At 52.8% G+C, this 17,847-nt stretch overlaps 1 protein-coding gene across 1 annotated transcript in view; it reads right to left on the bottom strand.

The window, feature by feature from the left end:
- LOC148056327 (uncharacterized) overlaps positions 1-17,126 on the bottom strand; it is a 40,708-nt gene extending 23,582 nt beyond the window's left edge. Inside the window, exons 1-8 of the mRNA XM_087752396.1 lie at positions 16,996-17,126; positions 13,936-14,118; positions 12,791-12,949; positions 11,444-11,558; positions 10,459-10,640; positions 9,465-9,614; positions 4,004-4,203; positions 3,792-3,860 (exon numbers count right to left, since the gene is read on the bottom strand). Of these exons, the coding sequence (XP_087608522.1) occupies positions 3,792-3,860; positions 4,004-4,203; positions 9,465-9,579 (384 nt within the window). The 5' untranslated portion in view covers positions 9,580-9,614; positions 10,459-10,640; positions 11,444-11,558; ... (1 more) ...; positions 13,936-14,118; positions 16,996-17,126. The remainder of the gene's footprint in view (positions 1-3,791; positions 3,861-4,003; positions 4,204-9,464; positions 9,615-10,458; positions 10,641-11,443; positions 11,559-12,790; positions 12,950-13,935; positions 14,119-16,995) is intronic.
- Positions 17,127-17,847: the final 721 nt, after the last annotated feature.

The raw sequence follows: 17,847 nt of genomic DNA, 5'->3' as shown, positions 1-17,847 counted from the left end.
GAACAGCAATGGATTTCCCCACACGCCTAATGAAAGCAGACAGCCCCTATTGCTCTTTGCTTTCCAGCTACGCTGCCGCCCCGAGAAACACACGGCCGAGGGACGGGGCAGAAAGATGCTGAGCCCCAAGGAGCACGATCAAGAACTAGAGAGACTTAGGGGACACACGGATTAAAATAATGGACTGGAGAATTTATTAAAAGAAAAAAGAAAAGACCTTGGGAGGAATCAAAATGCTGGCATAGAGAAGGGCCGCGCTGCCACTCTCCAGTACCGAGAGCTGGATGCGAGGAGCTCCAGATGGCTTTTTGCTTTAGTGCAATAAAAAATGTAATCTGACAGGCAAGTGTGGGGCTGGATAATAATAATAACACAAATAATTTCCTTAAAAAATGAAAGGAATTTAACAGCTCAAAGATATCTTCATTTGCTGCAAAGAAAAGAAACTATCTGTTACTGCAGTTGGGAGCATGTTCACGAGCTTTCAAATGGTATTTGTTGCAGAAGTATAATATAAGGACACTTTACTCGCTTTCCAGTCTGGGGAAATAGATCTGACTTGGAAATCGGCCAGAAGGGCTGTAAGTTAGGGCTCTGAAGTGAAGGTGATAACTTTGCCAATTAAATATGGATGTGATTTTTTTTCCCTCTCCTTCCCCTGAATACTTTTGCACTGTCATTAGGTGATGATATAAAGACATAGGCCTCCTGGTGCAGCTTAATTGCTCATATATAGAAAAATGATGAGCTCTGTTGCACTGCACAAGTACTGCCTCGGCTACTTGCCGCCTTATTAATAGGTGATACCAACGTGAGTTCAATTCTTCTGCCCAAGGAAAAACAGAAAGATAGCAAAACCCTCATTCAGCAAAGTACTTCAGCACTTGCTAAACTGGTTTGCTGAACAGCGATGGACTCAAGAGCGAGCTTATATTTAATCATGCAGTTAAAGTGTTTTGCTGAGTTGGTGCTTGGTGCACTGGAAACAGGAGGGACTTCCTATTAAGTGATCTTTTATTTCCATATCCTTATATTTTTCTTTTTTTATTGATATACAGTGCAGATGATCCTGTTTGGCAATCCTGCTGACTGATTTCTAGTCCAGGTTGAAGCCTGGGCAAGCTAAGGACAAAAAAGCCTATTGTTTTAATTAGCACGGACCACAGTGTTTCAGAAGAGGAGAGCCCATGGGGAGGGCCGGGAGCGGGGAAGGCTCTGGGCTGCCTTCCCCTGGGGATGGACGTGCCTCTGGGGAGCACCAGGACCAACCCTCCAGGGCAGAGAAGACCTTCAGCACATGGGGGTGACCAGGGACACCTTGCTCAGAGGAGAGCAGGAGGGAGCGTGCAGGCACAGAACACGGTGAATCGAAAAGGTCAAAGCCTGGATGGCCAAAGGATGTTGCCTCTTATTGTTGTTGTTATTACTATTATTATATTATGTTATGTTATATTATATTATATTATGTTATGTTATATTATATTATGTTATGTTATATTATATTATGTTATGTTATGTTATAATATTCTATGTTAAATTATTATAGTAAATAATTATTGTTATTATTATTGTTGTTGTTATCATTATTATTATTATTATTATTATTATTATTATTATTATTATTATTATTATTAAACCTTTGGGAAAGCAGTGTTACTGCATGTTTTCAGTCTTCACTTCCTCAGCAGCCCATAGGTCACTCCTAAAAAATCCACATTTGTATTTGCTTTGTAACAGTCTCCCTAGGGGAAAGTTTTTAAAGGGATTGACCATCCCTCAAAAAAATGGGGAGAGCCACCCTCCCGTCTGCATGAAAAGCTGACAGGCACAGGTTTGGAAAGCCCGGCTGCAGGGGCAGGGGATTTGCATTTGCATCTGCCAGCGCTCTGAAGGCCGAGCTTCATTCCCAAACAAGCTGCGGTTAGCACGGGAGGGAGCGGAGCAGGGAGGGGAGGCTGCGACTAAATTGATGGCAACAGGAAAAGCATGACGTACAAATGGCTTGAGAAAAGGCGTGATGAGATGTGACTGCCCTGGGTCCTGGGACTGGAAAGAGCAAAATGGGAAAAGACCACCTGGACGAAGAGAAAGTGCTTCTGATTGCTCGGGGAAAACGGAGTTAAAGATCATTGGAACGGACAAGGCAATCTGGCGGCAGCGCGGTGCTTTGATTGCTTCCAGCGCGATGGAGGGGCGCAGGCGGTGGGCCGCATCCCTCCCAAGGGCTGCCTGCTGCGGAGGCGGGATGGAGCCAGTCACCGGCGTGGGGCATCATCACCGGAGGGGGTGACGTGCAGGCGCGAGGCTCCTGCCACACCAATGTTTTGGGAGCGTGCGAGTGCTGGCAGCCCCAGTTTTCCCATCTCCTCTTAGTCCTCCACAAACCAGAAAGCTCAGGCCCAAGTTAAAAGTGCTGCAGGAGAGCCAGGGGCCACCCTGCCCAGCCCCTGGCTCTGCATGGGAAGCAGAAGTGAACCAAATCGTTATGGGGAAGCACCCATTTAGGCATAACTCAAAGCCTGGGTTGGGACAGACCCCCACATCTCCCCTGGTTCAAGGACCTTAACCCCAAGGGATGCTGCCGCACATCCTGGGAGCACGTGTGCTCTGGGCTTCGGATTCACACATCCAAAGATTTTCTAAAGGTTATGCAAAGGTTACCACACAATTAATGTGTTGGATGAGCACGCCAGCTCTGTTTGCCTAATTTCCAAAGTCTGAAGGCTACTGGGCAACTCAACAGCACGGCTTGAAAGGCTCCAGTTCCCCCCATGCATTTGTACTGATGCTTCAGCCCTAAACCGCATTCCAACACACAGGGTGACTGCAGTGATGAAGATAACAAGAAATAATGAGGTATCCATTTCCTCCACCTTGGGCATTTTTAGGTTGTCTCATCTCAGAAATGAACAAATTTGAGCATTTTGCATGGCGACCTGTTGGACTTTCTCTCAGCGACAGGCAGATGGTCGGGTTTGTATTCACACAATACCTCTTATATCGTTAGACAGGCTGGTACCCCAATGACTGCTCTATTTTAAATTCACAGATTGACCCAGCCTTCTCCAGCTAATCTGCCTGAAGCCCTCCAGACTCCTACGTTTCAACAGGGGAGGCAGAGCTCCAGGAAGATGGAGCACTGAGTTTGCTCTGGGTTAGTGAATAAAGCAGCAGCAGATTCAGGAGCCCAGGGTTAACATTATGTGCAGTACCTGCAGAGCTGGACAGTTTCAAAATAGGCATAATATATAACTTTTTCAAATGTTTTTACTCATGTTATTAATTATAAGTCTCGGGTTACTAAACACAAGCAAATTAGGATGATTTCCTTCCCAGCATCACAAGCCTGTGGCTTGCTATTCCCTTTCACTCAGGAGTTTCATTAGCCTTTCTAGCCGATTTCCCTGTCAGGCTTCCCGTGTATCAGCACGGCTTCCCAGCTCCCAGCATTTCAATCCACCCAATCTATTCTCATTGCGACTCAAAGTGCTTCACAAACTCCTTTACTTGTATTGCAATTTCACATGCCTAAATACCGGGTTTAATAGTAGTAGCAGTGCTCCTAACGCTGCTTCAAAATTAAATGAGCCAGAAGAAAAAACATTCTGAAACGTTTTCACTTGGGCGTTTATATTTTGAAGGACATTTAAAAGACGGAGAACATAACCTGGCTCCTGCTGATGTTCATGAGGATTTCATCATTTGCTTGAACGAGGAATAACAAGCAGGTGTTAGGGTGCAGCAAGGAAAGGCAGTGAAGTTTGATACGACATTAAGAAGATGCAACTTACTTTTCCAGTCACCCCAGATGTCCCACGGAGCAGGGTGGGCTGGCGGTCTTGGCTGTACTTTTGGAGGTCCTGTGTTGAGAAAATAAAGAGACGTTAGCAGCAGAAGATGGAGACCAAGTAACCTTGCTTATATCAAGCAATTACAACAGCACATACATTTTTTAAAAGCCGCTGTTTTGGAGGGGCCCACCATAAGGCCACACATGAAGTACCTCGAGAAACAGCTGCAGCACTAAGGAGACATTCCCAAAGCAAGGACCAAAAACGCCACTGGACCCATGGTGGGAAGGACACTGCAGGCACGTGAAGGCAAACTGGATCTCAGCCTGGACACCAAACTTCTCTTCCCTCCCAGGAGGCGACACGGGAGAGTCTGGATTTTCTTTCAGCGAACTTCCAGGGGTTTCACAGGCTGTGGAACATGAACAGAGCGGGACTGTGAGGCAGAAAAAGGAAAAAAGGAGATGCTGAATAAAAGACCTTGCAAACATCCAACGGTCAGCCCAGTATGAAATCCAGGCTGCGACGCGCAGCGGCAGGAGCACCTCCGCCTTCTGCAGCTCACCCAGAGGAATTCATACACATGTGAAGGCACCTCTTTCTTAGATATTACACCTGGTTGATGAAGGTATTAATGTTGGGTAGGTTTGATTTCCTTCCAACACTGCTTGCTAACACCTGAAAACTGGTGGGTGCTGATGGATGCTGGGGGTCCATCCCTGCCCGTGCCCCCCGGGGCCCCCTCGCGTGCCCGCCCTGCCCCGCAGAGCCAGAAAGGAAAACAAACAGCAGTAGAAAGCGGACAACTTTCTGTCTCTCTCCTGTTAATTATGATCATATTTTGCACAGAGAACCTGTCATTCAGCCTCCTGTAATGGATAGTTTCTATTTCAATTCTCCCTCCACCCTATTATCTTTTATAAAATTCAGCTGGGCCGGGTGATGGATTGATAAGGGATGGTCCCGGCGGGAGCTGGCTCGCTCAGAATGGCTTTCACGCGCGCCCAACTTCTGTATCTTTTTAAATATTTCAGTTGGTTGAGATCTTTATTTCACATTTCGATTTCCTGTAGTACAGTAAATTTATCTTAGTCACCCAGTCAAGTTCTCTCCAAGCCCCTTATCTTCTCCTCCTCTGTACAACTGAAAGCACCTACATTATCTGTGCTGCCAATAAAGCCGGCTGTGGCAATCCACAGATCACGCCGATCAGGCAGCACCCCGGCCGAACAGAGACCTTGGAAGCCCCACGTTCTGGGCTGAAGTTTGTCGCTCAGACCCGGCACCGGCTCCTGCCAAGGTGAAAGGCATCTCCTGTTCAGCCAGAGAAGTGCCCTGGGGCTGCTGGCGGACCCGAGGGATGGTGGGGGCAAGGGCAGCTGCTCCCTGGGGCTGCAGTCCGAGGGATGCTGGTCCCCGTCCCAGGCACGGCCGAAGAGGCCGAGCTACGTCCTCCTCCTCCTACTGCTCACCAGCACTGCCACCTCTCCAGCCTCCCCGACCTCTGCTCGGGAATGCCTGCAACGTCTCATTCCTCATCCCGATTATTCTGAAAGCAAATACTGGCCTCTGTTTTGAAGTGTATCATAAACCTGCACAACGACCTCCTGATTTTACTGTCTATTTGCATGACCAGAAAAAACACCAGAGCTTCCCTTGGGCTTGGGAGAACTGGATCAGGCCCTGGGAAAGGCTTCTGGAAGATCCCAGCCAGCCACCAGCTACAGAAACCGGAGCCGGGGCTGACAAGAGCAGTGCAGTGGCTGCGCATGCAGGGCAGACCAAGAGGGTCTGGTTTTGGTGTGCTCAGGGGAGTCCAAGCTCTGAACGCCAGGACGCCCTGGAAGAGCAGCACCACAGCACTGGGGCTGCCCGTGCCGCAGAAAGGGTTGAGGCAGCTTCTCCCGCGGCGCAGGCTGGCAGCTCTGCGGCTGCGCCGGGTGGCAGCCCTGCCAGCATGGAGCACCGCACGGCACGGACAGCTGTGCAGAAGCCTCCACGTCACAGATGACACTTGAGAGTATATAAAAATCCCGAGACATGTGGCTCCTTTGTGCTCCCTCTGCCCAGCCCTCACCTCCCTCCCCTGGCCTGGAAGATCCCACGGGCAGCTCCGTGCAAAGGGACCAAACAAGGAGGGGACAGTGCTGGGGACTCCACGCTGAGCCTTCCCCTCCCTGCTGATGCCCAGAGGCGTTCGGCATCACCTCCATCCCTGCAGCTCCAAGGAAAAGCGCAGCTGGGGCCATTCGGGATGCCCTCAACAGAGCGGCTCCAACTGGGCTGCTCCCAGCAGAGGGGTCTGCGCCAGCCAGCGGCCCTGCCGAGGCCCGGGGCTGGCAGGCAGAGCTCACGAGCACAAGGACGTATTTTCCCCCACTAGACCACAGAAGTTTAAATCTCTTGACAGCAAGGAGGAGAGAGAGCATCCTGCACTGCCGTGGGAAACCCCCTCCTAATAGCATCTTCTTCATCCCCAGGATGGGAGTTGGGAGCGATCAAATAAAAATAATAATAAAAAAACCCAACAAACAGGTAAAGTCCCCTTCTCGCTGTTCCCACTCTGGCACCGGCAGCACCGAGCCGCGATCAGGCAGCACCCCCTGGTGCCACCGCCGCTGCCCGGGGCCGGCTCCACTCGGGCTCTGCCCGTGGGGCACCCCACGCCGCGGGGAGAGGAGCTGGACCAGGCTGGGGTGGGGGACAGCAAACCAGCAAACCGCCCGGCAAAACCTCAGCGAGCCGTAAGAGGAATAAAACCTTCTCTTTTCTTACAAACATATGCCCAGACGAATGCTTCGGAGAGGTGCAAACTGATGGATGTGATGAGGCAGGCAGGCAAATCTTGCCTGCCCAGCTCCGAGCACAAAACACGCTGGTTTGGGACCGTACCCATCCCGACTGCCGGGATCCAGGAGATCTAGGTGGTTTCCTTCCCGGGGAAGAAGGGGGTTACGGCTCCGGTGGTGCAGCTCCCGCCTTGCTGGTTACAGCAAGACAAGGAGCTGGGGTCCTGTCCTCCCTGTGCCACTGCGATCATCAGCAACCCATGCAATAGCACCAGGTCTTTTATCCAGATTAAAAAAAAAAAAAAAAAAAGGGACACTCACCCGTCCTCTTACAGCATCACAGAGCTGCATGGGGCGAGTCTGCAAAGAGGATGCTGGATCCCGACTGTGGTTATAGAAAAAGCTGTCACTGTGTTTGTTGTACAGGGGTTTCTACACACTTCAAGGAGATGTTGGTCACAGCGGGAAGAGGCGATCGAACTTCACTTTCAGTCTGCTAGTGGCTTCCCAGCCCCAACACAGCAGAAATGCGGAGAGAAAAAACGACCTCGTCCTAATCTGCTGCCAACTAATCATTAATAAGGGAAGAAACCTGCCCTGACTCCAAGTGGGGAGCCGTAATCACCAAACCCCCGTCTCTCTGACTTGTTGGTCTCTGCCTTTGGACTCCATAAGAAGGAGCGCTTGGTCTCGTGCCAGCTGGGGCTGCAGCACGCCGAAGCTGCCCCAGGAGAAGGCTAACGAAAGGGCTCCCGCCTCGCTTGCCCGAGGAACTGCAAGTGCTTCTTGATACTCACTTTTGCTAAGAAAAAAGCTTTTTGAAAAATAACACACTAATCTTGCAGGCAATGCAATGCCCAACCTTTAATACTCACAATAAAAGAGAAGCTGAGAGAAAGAGAGGAGACTTTTATCCCAGCCCTGCTCCAGACTTTGTTCGGTGCTCTTGCCTCTCATAAAGGCACCCTTCTGTCCAGCAGCACTCGCTTTGGGGGTGACTCGAGTGAGTCCTCATGGACTCTTGGGAATTCAGGAGCAGGACCAAAAACTCCTTGCACACCAGCCAGCAGCCAAACACAACTTTTAGGCAGGCTACACTCAAACCAGCAGCCTGGAAGCGAGGTGCTCGCTAGCCTCTTAGCAGCTCTTGGAGTGATACCGTCCCCTGGGATCAAACGCAGCAGCAGGGCACCCAATAAATACGTCTGCAGAGGGGTGATTTATCTGTAGGGGAAACCATGGAAATTCCCAAACCCTCTTAAATATCCGCTTCCTGGCTCTAAACAGTCAATAACTTGCCAACTGGGGAATGTATTTGTCCGCTCCCCTCCATATATTTTCTGCTTTTCATTATAATTTGCTAAATAATACATTACAATGAGTTATTTATCACACTCGGCAGCTTCGTGATCCCCCCTCCATCTGGAGGAATTTCACCCATAAATCAGTCGCACAAATATCTGCTGGCACTGCCGCAGCGCCAAGCGCCTTTTCCCCCCGTGCGCCCAGCACCTGCCCCAGCTGGCTCCCAGGCTCGGCTAAGAGCCGTCACCTGAATTAAATGGCATTTCTTTGCCCCAGGATGGCCGTCTCTCTGTTGCTCCTCTCCTTGTGGTCCTCCTCTGGACACCAGTCAAAGGGCAAAGGGGGAACAGAAACAATAAAAACCACAAACCCAGCAGATTAAGAAAGCGGAGGAGGAAGCTTTGCCGGGAGCTCTGTTTCTCCCACTCCTGTTGTTGGGACTATATTGGTAGGAGAAGCAAAAGTGGCACCAAGAGGTAAATGAGAGTAAAATTCATTGAAACAAATAAGTGTTCTGAGGATGTAAAGGGACCCTGGGAGGGAGGCTGGATGTTTCTGGCCCTCGAGCACGGGGCTCCTCCAGGGGCACCCGTGGGGATTCAGCTTTCCCAGCGAGGCCAGGCAAGTTCGGAGCTGCCCTGGCCGAGGCAGCATCGGCAGCATTGATGGCCAGGAGCCACCAGCCTGAGCTGAGCCCTTGGTGAACACGGCACATTTACCTGCGCATCTCATTTAACTTGGGAAGGGCTCAAGGCTGCAACACCTCCATCAGCCTTATCTATGGAGCATGCCCTGAAAAACACGCTCCGTCCCCGCTCTCTGGGATCAGCCATCGGGGAGGTGCTGCACAGGGGCTGCTCCTCCGCCCCTGCACGAACCAGACAGGCAGCCTGCACCAGTGACTCTGGCCATACAGACCTCTGCACCGCAGGACCGCACGGTGACCACCAAGCACATCTCCGCACAAGCCAAAACTTCTGCTCTCTTCCAGGCACCACCCACACCGCATCCGAATCGGTGACCCAGAGGGAACAGTCCCGTCAGACACCTCCTCACCCCACGTGCCGTCAGACCCGACGTGCACCCACCCTTACGCCCCACTTTGCTTCATTTTGCAGATGGCAACTATGGGAAGAGAGAGGCCAGCACTGTGAGTGGGACACGAGCCTAATCGTTCCTGGTCATGCCAGGTAGCTGATAAATGGGCTGAGACCTGATTGTTTCATTGTAGTGCTGCAAAGCTCACAGGCGTTGCCAAAGCAGAAAAATCCTAGACACCTGTAAATATGTAAATACTTTAAACGCTCCTAAAAAGAGAGGAGCAAAGGGGCTGCCAGTCTGCTCTTCTTTGTTTGATTTTCAAGCTCCAGGAGCTCCAGCCTGAGCACCTTGGAAGCACCCACTTCACAGAGCGGAGAAGCCACAAGAGAAAAATAACCTGGGTGCTTTGTGCTGCCCGTCAGGCTCCTGCTGGCATGGCCCTCCCAGCCTTGCCGCCCTCCGAGCGGGGCCGGCCAAAGCTGGTGTCTGCTGGTGCTGCTCCGCACGTGGATGTGTGAAGAAGAGGAGTTGTATTTACCAGGATGCTGCATCCAGAGGAAGCATTCTGCTGGTGCGGGACTGCAGCTCTCCCGCAGCAGGGCGGTACTCCGACAGCTCCCAGCCATGCTTCCAGTGAATCCGATCACGTCCATTAACTCCTTGAGCACTCATCTCTGAACCAGGAGTCCTGGGAACAAGTGAAGGAAACCCGGGATGGAGGATTTGAGCGCACAGCAGTGGATCCAGCCGGCAAGAGGGCTGTGCCAGCACCCAAGCCGGCGCACGAGTAGGTTTGCCCATCCACGGGACAGGCAGCCGGGGTCCAGGAGATGGCTGGCACGATGGCAGGCATGACATGAAGGGACCCAGACCTGACAGAGAGCCAGGAAGAGAGAAATGTGATGCGGGGAACGGGAACTTGGCGCCGAAGCTGAGCTGACGCTGGAAAATTGAAGTGTTTGCAAGTGAGCCGGCTGGCCAGAAGCAGTGCGGTGCTGCCCCAAGAGCCACGCTGGGCCAGGCAAACATGGCCATTTACAGAGCCGGGTACTGTCACCTGCCCTCCTGCGTGCAGGTGTCACCGAGTGACTGTCACCGCAACACGGGATGGTGGGCGAGGATGGCGCCTCGACGGCTTTTCGATGCTCGGCTCCCGCGGCAGGTTGTGTAAGGGTTCCAGAGGGATCCACAGCATGCAGGGAGCTGGTAGTTTTCCACAGTGGGTGGCTGGGGAATTCCAGCCTGAGTCACGCAGCCGGAAAAAGAAATCCGTTTATTCAAATTAACGTTACTCCCTCCCCCAAACTTGTATGAGAGGAGGACTCTTCTTTCTCCCTCTGCCTTGCAAAGCGATGCAGCACCGACCGTCTGCCCAGGTGCCCTCAGGACCCAGCAAAGGATAAGTAAGTGCCCGCACACCATCACCTACAGCAAGGAGAGAAGCGAGCGGATAGGCGCCCCTAATCCCCCCTCCGAACTGACACCCAGCCCAGGGAAAAGGGGAAAACTCTCACAGGCTCCACTTTACTTACCAAGATCTGGTGTTCTTGGGCAACAACAGCGGCACTTGGGTAACGGGACAAGAGGTGCCATCAAAACACCATTTGCATTCTGGTAACGAGCGCAGACCCCGGTTCAGAGCTCAGCCCTGCTGCACGGAGCAGTGTCTAGTCAGCGCCTGGCAGTTCTTGACCCATTATTATTACAAGCTCTTCTGATATAAAAAGGAAATGCAATTTGGGAATGGCAAGAGTGCATCTTCTATAATCAAATTTTTCCAGCTCAGCAGCAGTGGAACTGGCCTGTCAGGCCACATTACCCTCCGCAGCAGCCGGGCTCTGCCCCCACCGCACCCCCAGCCCCCTCCGCAGCCGAGCAAACTGGACTCGGACCCAAACTGTTCAAAACTGCTGCTGCAGAGCACCCACAAACCCAGAGCACCCGCCTTCGCATCCCAACCTCTCACGAACAAGCACCAGAGAAGCACAAGGCTGTCCCCTTGGCATCGCTGCATCCCGCAGCGGCGCAGGGATTTTTATCAGACAAAAGCTGCTCTTGTCTCCCTGCAACCCAGAAAAGGGGAAGAAAGAAGAAACCAAGGTTTTAAATCATATATTCTCACGCCATTTTACCACCCAAGATGCTCAAAATGCTTTGGAAACCTTTTCTTTGAGCCGCTGCCTTCCCACGCTATGCAGATCCCCGCAGAGAGAGCTGCGACCTGCTCTCGCGGAGCAGCGGCCCCGAGCCCGGGCTCTGGCCCCAGGGGTCCCTGCTCGCCCCACAGACGGGCACGGCCCTTTGCAGGAGCCCCATCCCGCTCCCAGTAGCCACCCCATGACACTCAGGCAGCATTGCTGCGGATTATCGCCTCGGTTGGCTCCAGCCCCGAACGAGAGCAAGCCTTGCATGCAGGGGGCTGCACGAACGCCTCGCGAGCAGGGATCCAGCTGGTGGGATGCGCATCCCCCCGCAAGCCTCAGCTTTTGATTATAACTTCCATCACTGAAGGAAAACCTGGTAAGTGGCCGGTGATGCGCATGAGTGACAGCCGGACGCCTTATGAACCTGCAGACCTCCTTCTCCTGGTGAAGGCGAGGTGAAGAGCTTGGCAAACAGCAGGTTTTCATTGCTGGGAAAAGAGAGACAGCCAGCGCTCGGCTTCAGTCCCAGCAGAGACAGCAGGAGGGAAAAGTTATGATTCCTCAGGTTTAACCTTTCTTTTCAAGTCGCTGTACCCTACCTTTGAAGCAAATTGCTTTGCAAATACTGATTAATTTAACTTTACAACATCCATCTTAAATAAACAGTATCTTGGCTTACAGATGGGGAAATCAAGGCATGGAAGGGGAAAAAAAGCAGAACCAGGAACAAAACCCTCTCTCTGTGCTTTAACTACAAAATCATCTTTCCTCATTAGCAGCAAATCAGAACTACCAGAGGGGAAGAGATTACAGACAGGGCGGAGAGGGGAGTAACTGAAAGAAATACAGACATCAAAACAGATTTTCATTTATTTACTCATTTATCACAGTGAGTCACAGGCTTCGAGTTCATTCGAGTCTGCATTAGCCTTGCAGGATTTTGGGATGCTGTCTCCAAAATCTAAAAAGGTAATAGGTCACAGCCACGCACCCTCTCAGGAAGGAGAAAATCTGCAGTTTTGGGTTGGTCTCGGGAAGTCTGATATTGCTTTGCCTGCTAGATTATAAGAAACCACTAATCTTCCCTCGCCAGCCTCCTAATCTTTATGGGAACCCAGATACCTTATCTGACACTTGCTTATTGAAAAGCACCCCAGCTTGCGTGGCAGCAGCTCGGGTGATGGTTTGCAGCCGCTCTCGGACCTGGGGAACGGCAGGCGGGGAGCAGAGGTGGGTTTTGGCACCTGGCTGACCCAGCCGGCTGCCGTGCCGCAGCCGGCGCAGGGTGCCCTGTGCCGTGCCAGCTAGCGGTGCTGCCGGCAGGAGCAAATCCACCGGCATGGGAGCAGTTTGGTGAAGGCCAACACAGATGTCAAACATCAGATGCTTGTTCTTTATCTCAGCTGCATCTGGGCTGAGCAGCTCCAGAATGAGAGGGTCTGGCTGGGCTCGGGGTCCCGGGGCAGAGCCCACGCGTCCCTTCTGCTCCTCTGAACGTCTCTGTGCACACACCTACCCACCTTCGTATATTTAGACACCAAAATAAACCATCAGCAGTTCAGGGGCTTTTTTTCCCACTTTTTGCCCAAAAATTATTTGCAAGCTGCCGAGTGTTTTATTTACTGCAAGCAGACAATGTCTCATCTTCAAACTTCCCTTTCTCTCCTTATTTCATCCTGACTTTCCAGAAGCGAGAAGACAGACAGGGTCCGCGACTTACTCATCTGACCACAACTCACAGCCACCGCGCCGGGCTGGCTCCGAGGTCTCCGGAGGGGACGAGGCTCCGTAACTCGCACCGTCCCCGGGATGCTCAAACGGGTCGCTACCTGCTCGGCGCATTTCCTCCGGCATTTCCAGCCTCGTGCATGAGCCCTCGCTGGGGAATGAGGAACATATTTTTAAATAAGAGGAGGAAATGGTGTCTTTGTGTCAGGCAAGTGGAAGAAATCCAGGACCAAGAGACTGCAGAGCCTTTCCACTTCAGACAGCAGGTGCTCTCCAAGATGTGGTTATGGCAACAAAATAAATGATGGATAATTGCTTTTGTGACAACTTGCCAATTAAATTAGACTCAGCAGAATAACATAATGACAATTTGTTATGCTCTGGTGGGCACTAACACACCAATCATAATTAAATGCTATGACTGAAATAGAATGCTGCTGTACACAGGAATATATAACCCCAATTCCCTCCCAGTGAAACATTATAGGTTCAGACTTGATTTCAATTTCTGAAGGATAATAGCATTAGTGCACATCAGAATGAGCTTGCAATATGCATACAGGCAGCAGCAGCACAGGGAGACAGACAGAGCCAAGGACAGCTGAGCTGCCGGGGCTCCTGGGGGGCCCTCCCGAGCACCGCTGATGCTCAGGGTTTCAAAGCAGTGGGGGCCATCCCAAATCACCGCCATGTCCCAGGAAGACTTCAAATCCCCGGCCTGGGGGAGCAGGCAGGGGAGTGACTGGCCCCGAGGGACCAGCCTTGCTGCCGGCACCGGGGCAAGAGCTCGCCGGGACGGGGCCGCGGGGGTTTCTCACGGCTGCGCCAACACTGCACATAGCGCTCTGCCAGCAAAGCCCTTGTGCTCCTGAGCGGTGCCCTCGCAGCCCGGCCTGAACCATGGGACACCATACAGCCTGCCCTTCCCTGAATGATTATTAAAATGGTCATTAAAATAAAACGTATCTGCAGCGCCCAACAGTGCACTTGCCCCGCAGCCGGGGTCCCTCTGGGGCTCAGCCCATCCAGCTGACCCAGCCACAAGAAGCCGGTTAGCCAAACTGCCGGTGGTTTGCATCAACTGATGGAAAAACTGAACAAGGAGTGGGTCAGGCCCTGCAGGTACTTAAAACTTACTGGTAAAACAGCAGCCAGCTTCTTCGCCCCGAGCCACCACTGAGCTCAACCCGCTGTTCTCGCAGGGATGCTCTGACCCTCGTGCTGTTCCTCCCTCCTGCCCTGCGCAGGGTTGTTGTCCCGCATCTTCTTCATCCTGCAACTGCTGGGCCAGGAATTACTGTGACATGGGCATTTCTGGTGCTGCAGAAGCAAAACACTAAAGAGAGAACCAATCCCCATTGTTAAAAAAAGCTTTCGTTTAAAAACAAAACTAGGCAGATGGCAGGAACCGATGCTGCCGAGGTTTTGCAAACCCCCGCTCCGAAAGCAGCAGCCACCTGTGTGCCATCCCCTCTCCCAGTGTGGAAATTCAACGTGCCGCAACCTGCAGTGCTCCCCGAGCAGGCAGCGCCTTGCTCCGATGCCGCATAGTTTTCCTGACAAACGAGCGTAAAATGCCCGGCGTGTCCGCCTGGCCGCCCCAACAGCCCTAAGGAACGGCAGCCGCAGAGCCCCATCGCGGCAGGCGGCTGCCCAGGAAAGCGGCACCAAGCCCTGCTCCTTTAGGAGAGGCAGGAATTTACCCAAAGAAAAGCTTTCTAAATTCAGGTGATGCAAAGACGACTATTGCCTTGATTCAAGTGCCAAGCAATGAGACTGCCTCGTCCCTGGGCTGCAAAGGCCATCACACTCCTTGACAGATCTCAGCATATCTTTTATCAGGTGTTGTATAATAAGGCAAGTATAAAAACACAATAAATTCAAGCCAAGATCCTCACACATACAGATTTCTGGAATATTCCAAAGCTCAAAATGGGGCAGATCCGAAGACCAAATGCGCATGTGTGTGTGTGAGTGCGTATGCAGGCAAGGGTGGGCAGAGGTAAGTCACAGAAGAATACTACAGCTCGGCAATGCCAACATTTTAATATCTTACTTGCTGCCACGTTTTTAAAACATTAAATGCTTTATTACCTGCCTCGATGAAGCCTGGCACTGGCAACGTCAGATCACCTGGTTTTCCAGCAAAGCTGATGAATTATTTCGGCTGCTCCAGACATAAGACCTGATCCTATTCAATCCCGAGTTCCCCTGCCCTCAACACGCAACAGCGGATCATCTGCCCACGGGTGACCAACGGCGTGGCCAGAGATGTGTTACGGCACAGCAGGTCATGCCCGGCTCTGCCGCGCGGGTGACGGGCTGAAGGGGCTGTGCATCGCTGCCGGGGGGCAGCTGCCTTCGGATTAAAACAGCGCCCAAGCTCAGGACCCGGTCCTACCGCCCTGAGCTGCGGGACCAGAGGCGTTCACCCCAGTGGGACACATCCCACGTACAAGCACCGGTCCCAGTAACGCTATGGCATCCCTAGGAACCTTCTGTCCGATCATTCATTGCACCAATATACCTGCACCATTTGCTGCCTCTTTAGTGATTTACCATCACTGCAGGAGCTGTTTGCAACACCCCACTACACGAGACGCCGTTGCCCGGGGTCAGAAGCAGCCCTGAGTGACAGCCCCCCAAATTTCCGAACAAGGGCAGCGCTTGGACGAACGCTGCGGCTGCAGCACGGCTGCTTTGCGGGGTTTATTGCTAGCGCCCCTGGGGCAAGCTAACCTGGGCATCGGCGCACAAGTGGGCTAATCACAAAAGCAGCAAACTTTGCAGTCAAGACTTCTAAATCCTACAATGACACCCTCTAGAGATGGGGAGAGTTCTTCATCCTCAACATTCAGGCGAGGCCCACAGTTTTAGGAATTGACCTTGGGAAACCTTCAGCCTGACTTTCAGAGCTGTAGAAGGGGTTACCGACCGCCTGCGATTGTCTGGTGTTTTTGATGCCTCAAGGAGCAAGGAACCTTGTAACCGATACTTTGGCATTTATTGTCACTTAAAAATAGCCCGGCTATCAGAGAGAGGAACTGCTACACGCAGCACTCAGCTTGCAGGAGGGAGGGGGTCAGCAATTTAGCCCCGAAAAGGGCACGCGGCTGCTCCGTAACGGGGTGTAGGACTGGGAGACAGCTTCGCTCCAGTCGTTAACAAGCATTACGGCGGCAGAGGACAGGTTTGCCCCGGCAGAAGGAAATTACTCGATGGCACGAGCTGCCCCGCGAAGGCAAAGGGCGAGGGACAAGGTCACGTCCGTGTCCTTCGCCCACAAACCCCAGGAGCAGCCTTCGCCTTGCCCAGCGCGGGCAGGACCGCAGGGCTCCCCCGCCGCCCCGATTCCCTCGCCGCACCTTGCATCCCGATCCGCTCGCTCCCAGGGATAAACCGCGATTTCTTTCCAAATCTTTTGGCGGAAAGCGGGGGGTTCCCCCCGCATCGGCCTGCAGCAGCGCGGCGCGGCCCGGCGTTACCATCCCGTGCCATTTTTCACGTTGGGGGTGAAACCCCCGCCACGACACGGCGGGTCCCCACCCCCGCGCCTCCCTCCCTCCCTCCCTCCCTGCCGGGGCTCGGGGGGAGACCGATCGCCTCCGGGCCGGGCCACCGGGACCCCCCCGCCGCTCGCCACCGCCGGCGGAGCGCGGCTCCCACCTAGCGGGGACCCGGCGGCGGGGCCGGGCCCGTCCCCGCCCGGCTGCGGGCAAAGCCCCCTCCCGCCAAGCCGCTGACCTTTTCCTGGCGGCCGGAGGGCAAACGCTTGATAAATAATAAACGGCTCACCCCAGGCTCTTGCTCCAACCTTTTAATTAAAGTAGTTGAGTTCCTCTAAGGTAGCCGTGATTGGCATTTCAATCCCAGCCCAGCATCCATCAAACAAACACAGAACTCCGGTCTTAATTGTGTTTTCTCCTAATTGCACCAAACGCTTAAGCTCACGTCCTTTACCCAGCAGGTTCCCCGTTGCCCACCGGCCGTGACAAACCCACAGCACAGAAGGACATCTCTAACTGCTTCTCCACCTGCAGCCGCCGGCTGGAAGCCTCCCCACCGCTGTGGCCAGCCGACAGCCCGCCCGGGCTTCCAAGAAATAATTTCCTGATTTACACCATCTGAGGGCTCCTCCACTGAAAGCGTATGCTCCGTTACATATTTCCAGGTTTTCCCCCTAATTCGGCCACATACCTGCTTCAGAATAACAGCACGCGCCCGCGTCAACGAAGCACGCAGCTCAAGTACACCGCTGCTTTATACAGGAGTTTGGCAAAGCGGGGAGCGCAACTACACCCTCCCATCCGACAGCCAGGTTGCACCGCTGCTGCAGGAGTCCAAGTTTCTTTGCACTTTTTAAGTCGCTGTTTGGCTTGCCGGGCACACCGGGTTTGGGCTATGAGCAGAAGGGCAAGTTGCAATAATCCTCTCACATGCGATGATGAAAACGGTTAAGAAGCTGGAGAGTTGCCCTCATTTCAGATGTAGAAGGAGGAGAAAAAAGCCTGAGGGGTCTCTCGCTCCCACCCCCCAGGCCACAGCTGCAGGCGCGGGAGAACCCGACGGCTCCCCAGCCGAGCCCACGGCAGAAGGGCTGGGAGCGCTCTGCGGGGGAGCCGCCCAGTGACTTTTTCCAACGCAAAATAAAAGAGAAAATTAATTCCAACTTTCTTCTCGTCAGCTCTGCACGGGAACTCACTCAGGGCCCGCCGCAAGGCTGCTGCTCTAGTCTGTGCTCTACATTTCATACGTTATTGCTCGATATGCTTCAGATGACTAAAGGAAGACACAGCCAAGCTCAGTAAAGATGCAAGGACGAAGCAGACGAGAGAGGAAAAAGCTCTTTAAGTAATGTTGGCAATTTTTTAGAGAAGTGACAACAAACAGGAGACCACCGAGCCGCAAATGAAGCGAGTGAGAAATCTCTCATGTGTTATTGCATTCAACTTCATAGCACTTCTCCTTCTAAAGTACTTCCATTTGCAATTTTTGGCAAGCTAAGAGCATCATCGACAGTTAAAAATGCAAACCGGGATGCTCAAAATA

This window comes from Nipponia nippon, unplaced genomic scaffold, assembly GCF_047370975.1.
Source record: "Nipponia nippon isolate SJK-2023a ecotype South Korea unplaced genomic scaffold, ASM4737097v1 scaffold_15, whole genome shotgun sequence".
NCBI classification, from domain to species: Eukaryota; Metazoa; Chordata; class Aves; order Pelecaniformes; family Threskiornithidae; genus Nipponia; species Nipponia nippon.
Note: the sequence above shows the minus strand (reverse complement) of the source record. Positions and strands in the feature narration are given on the sequence as shown.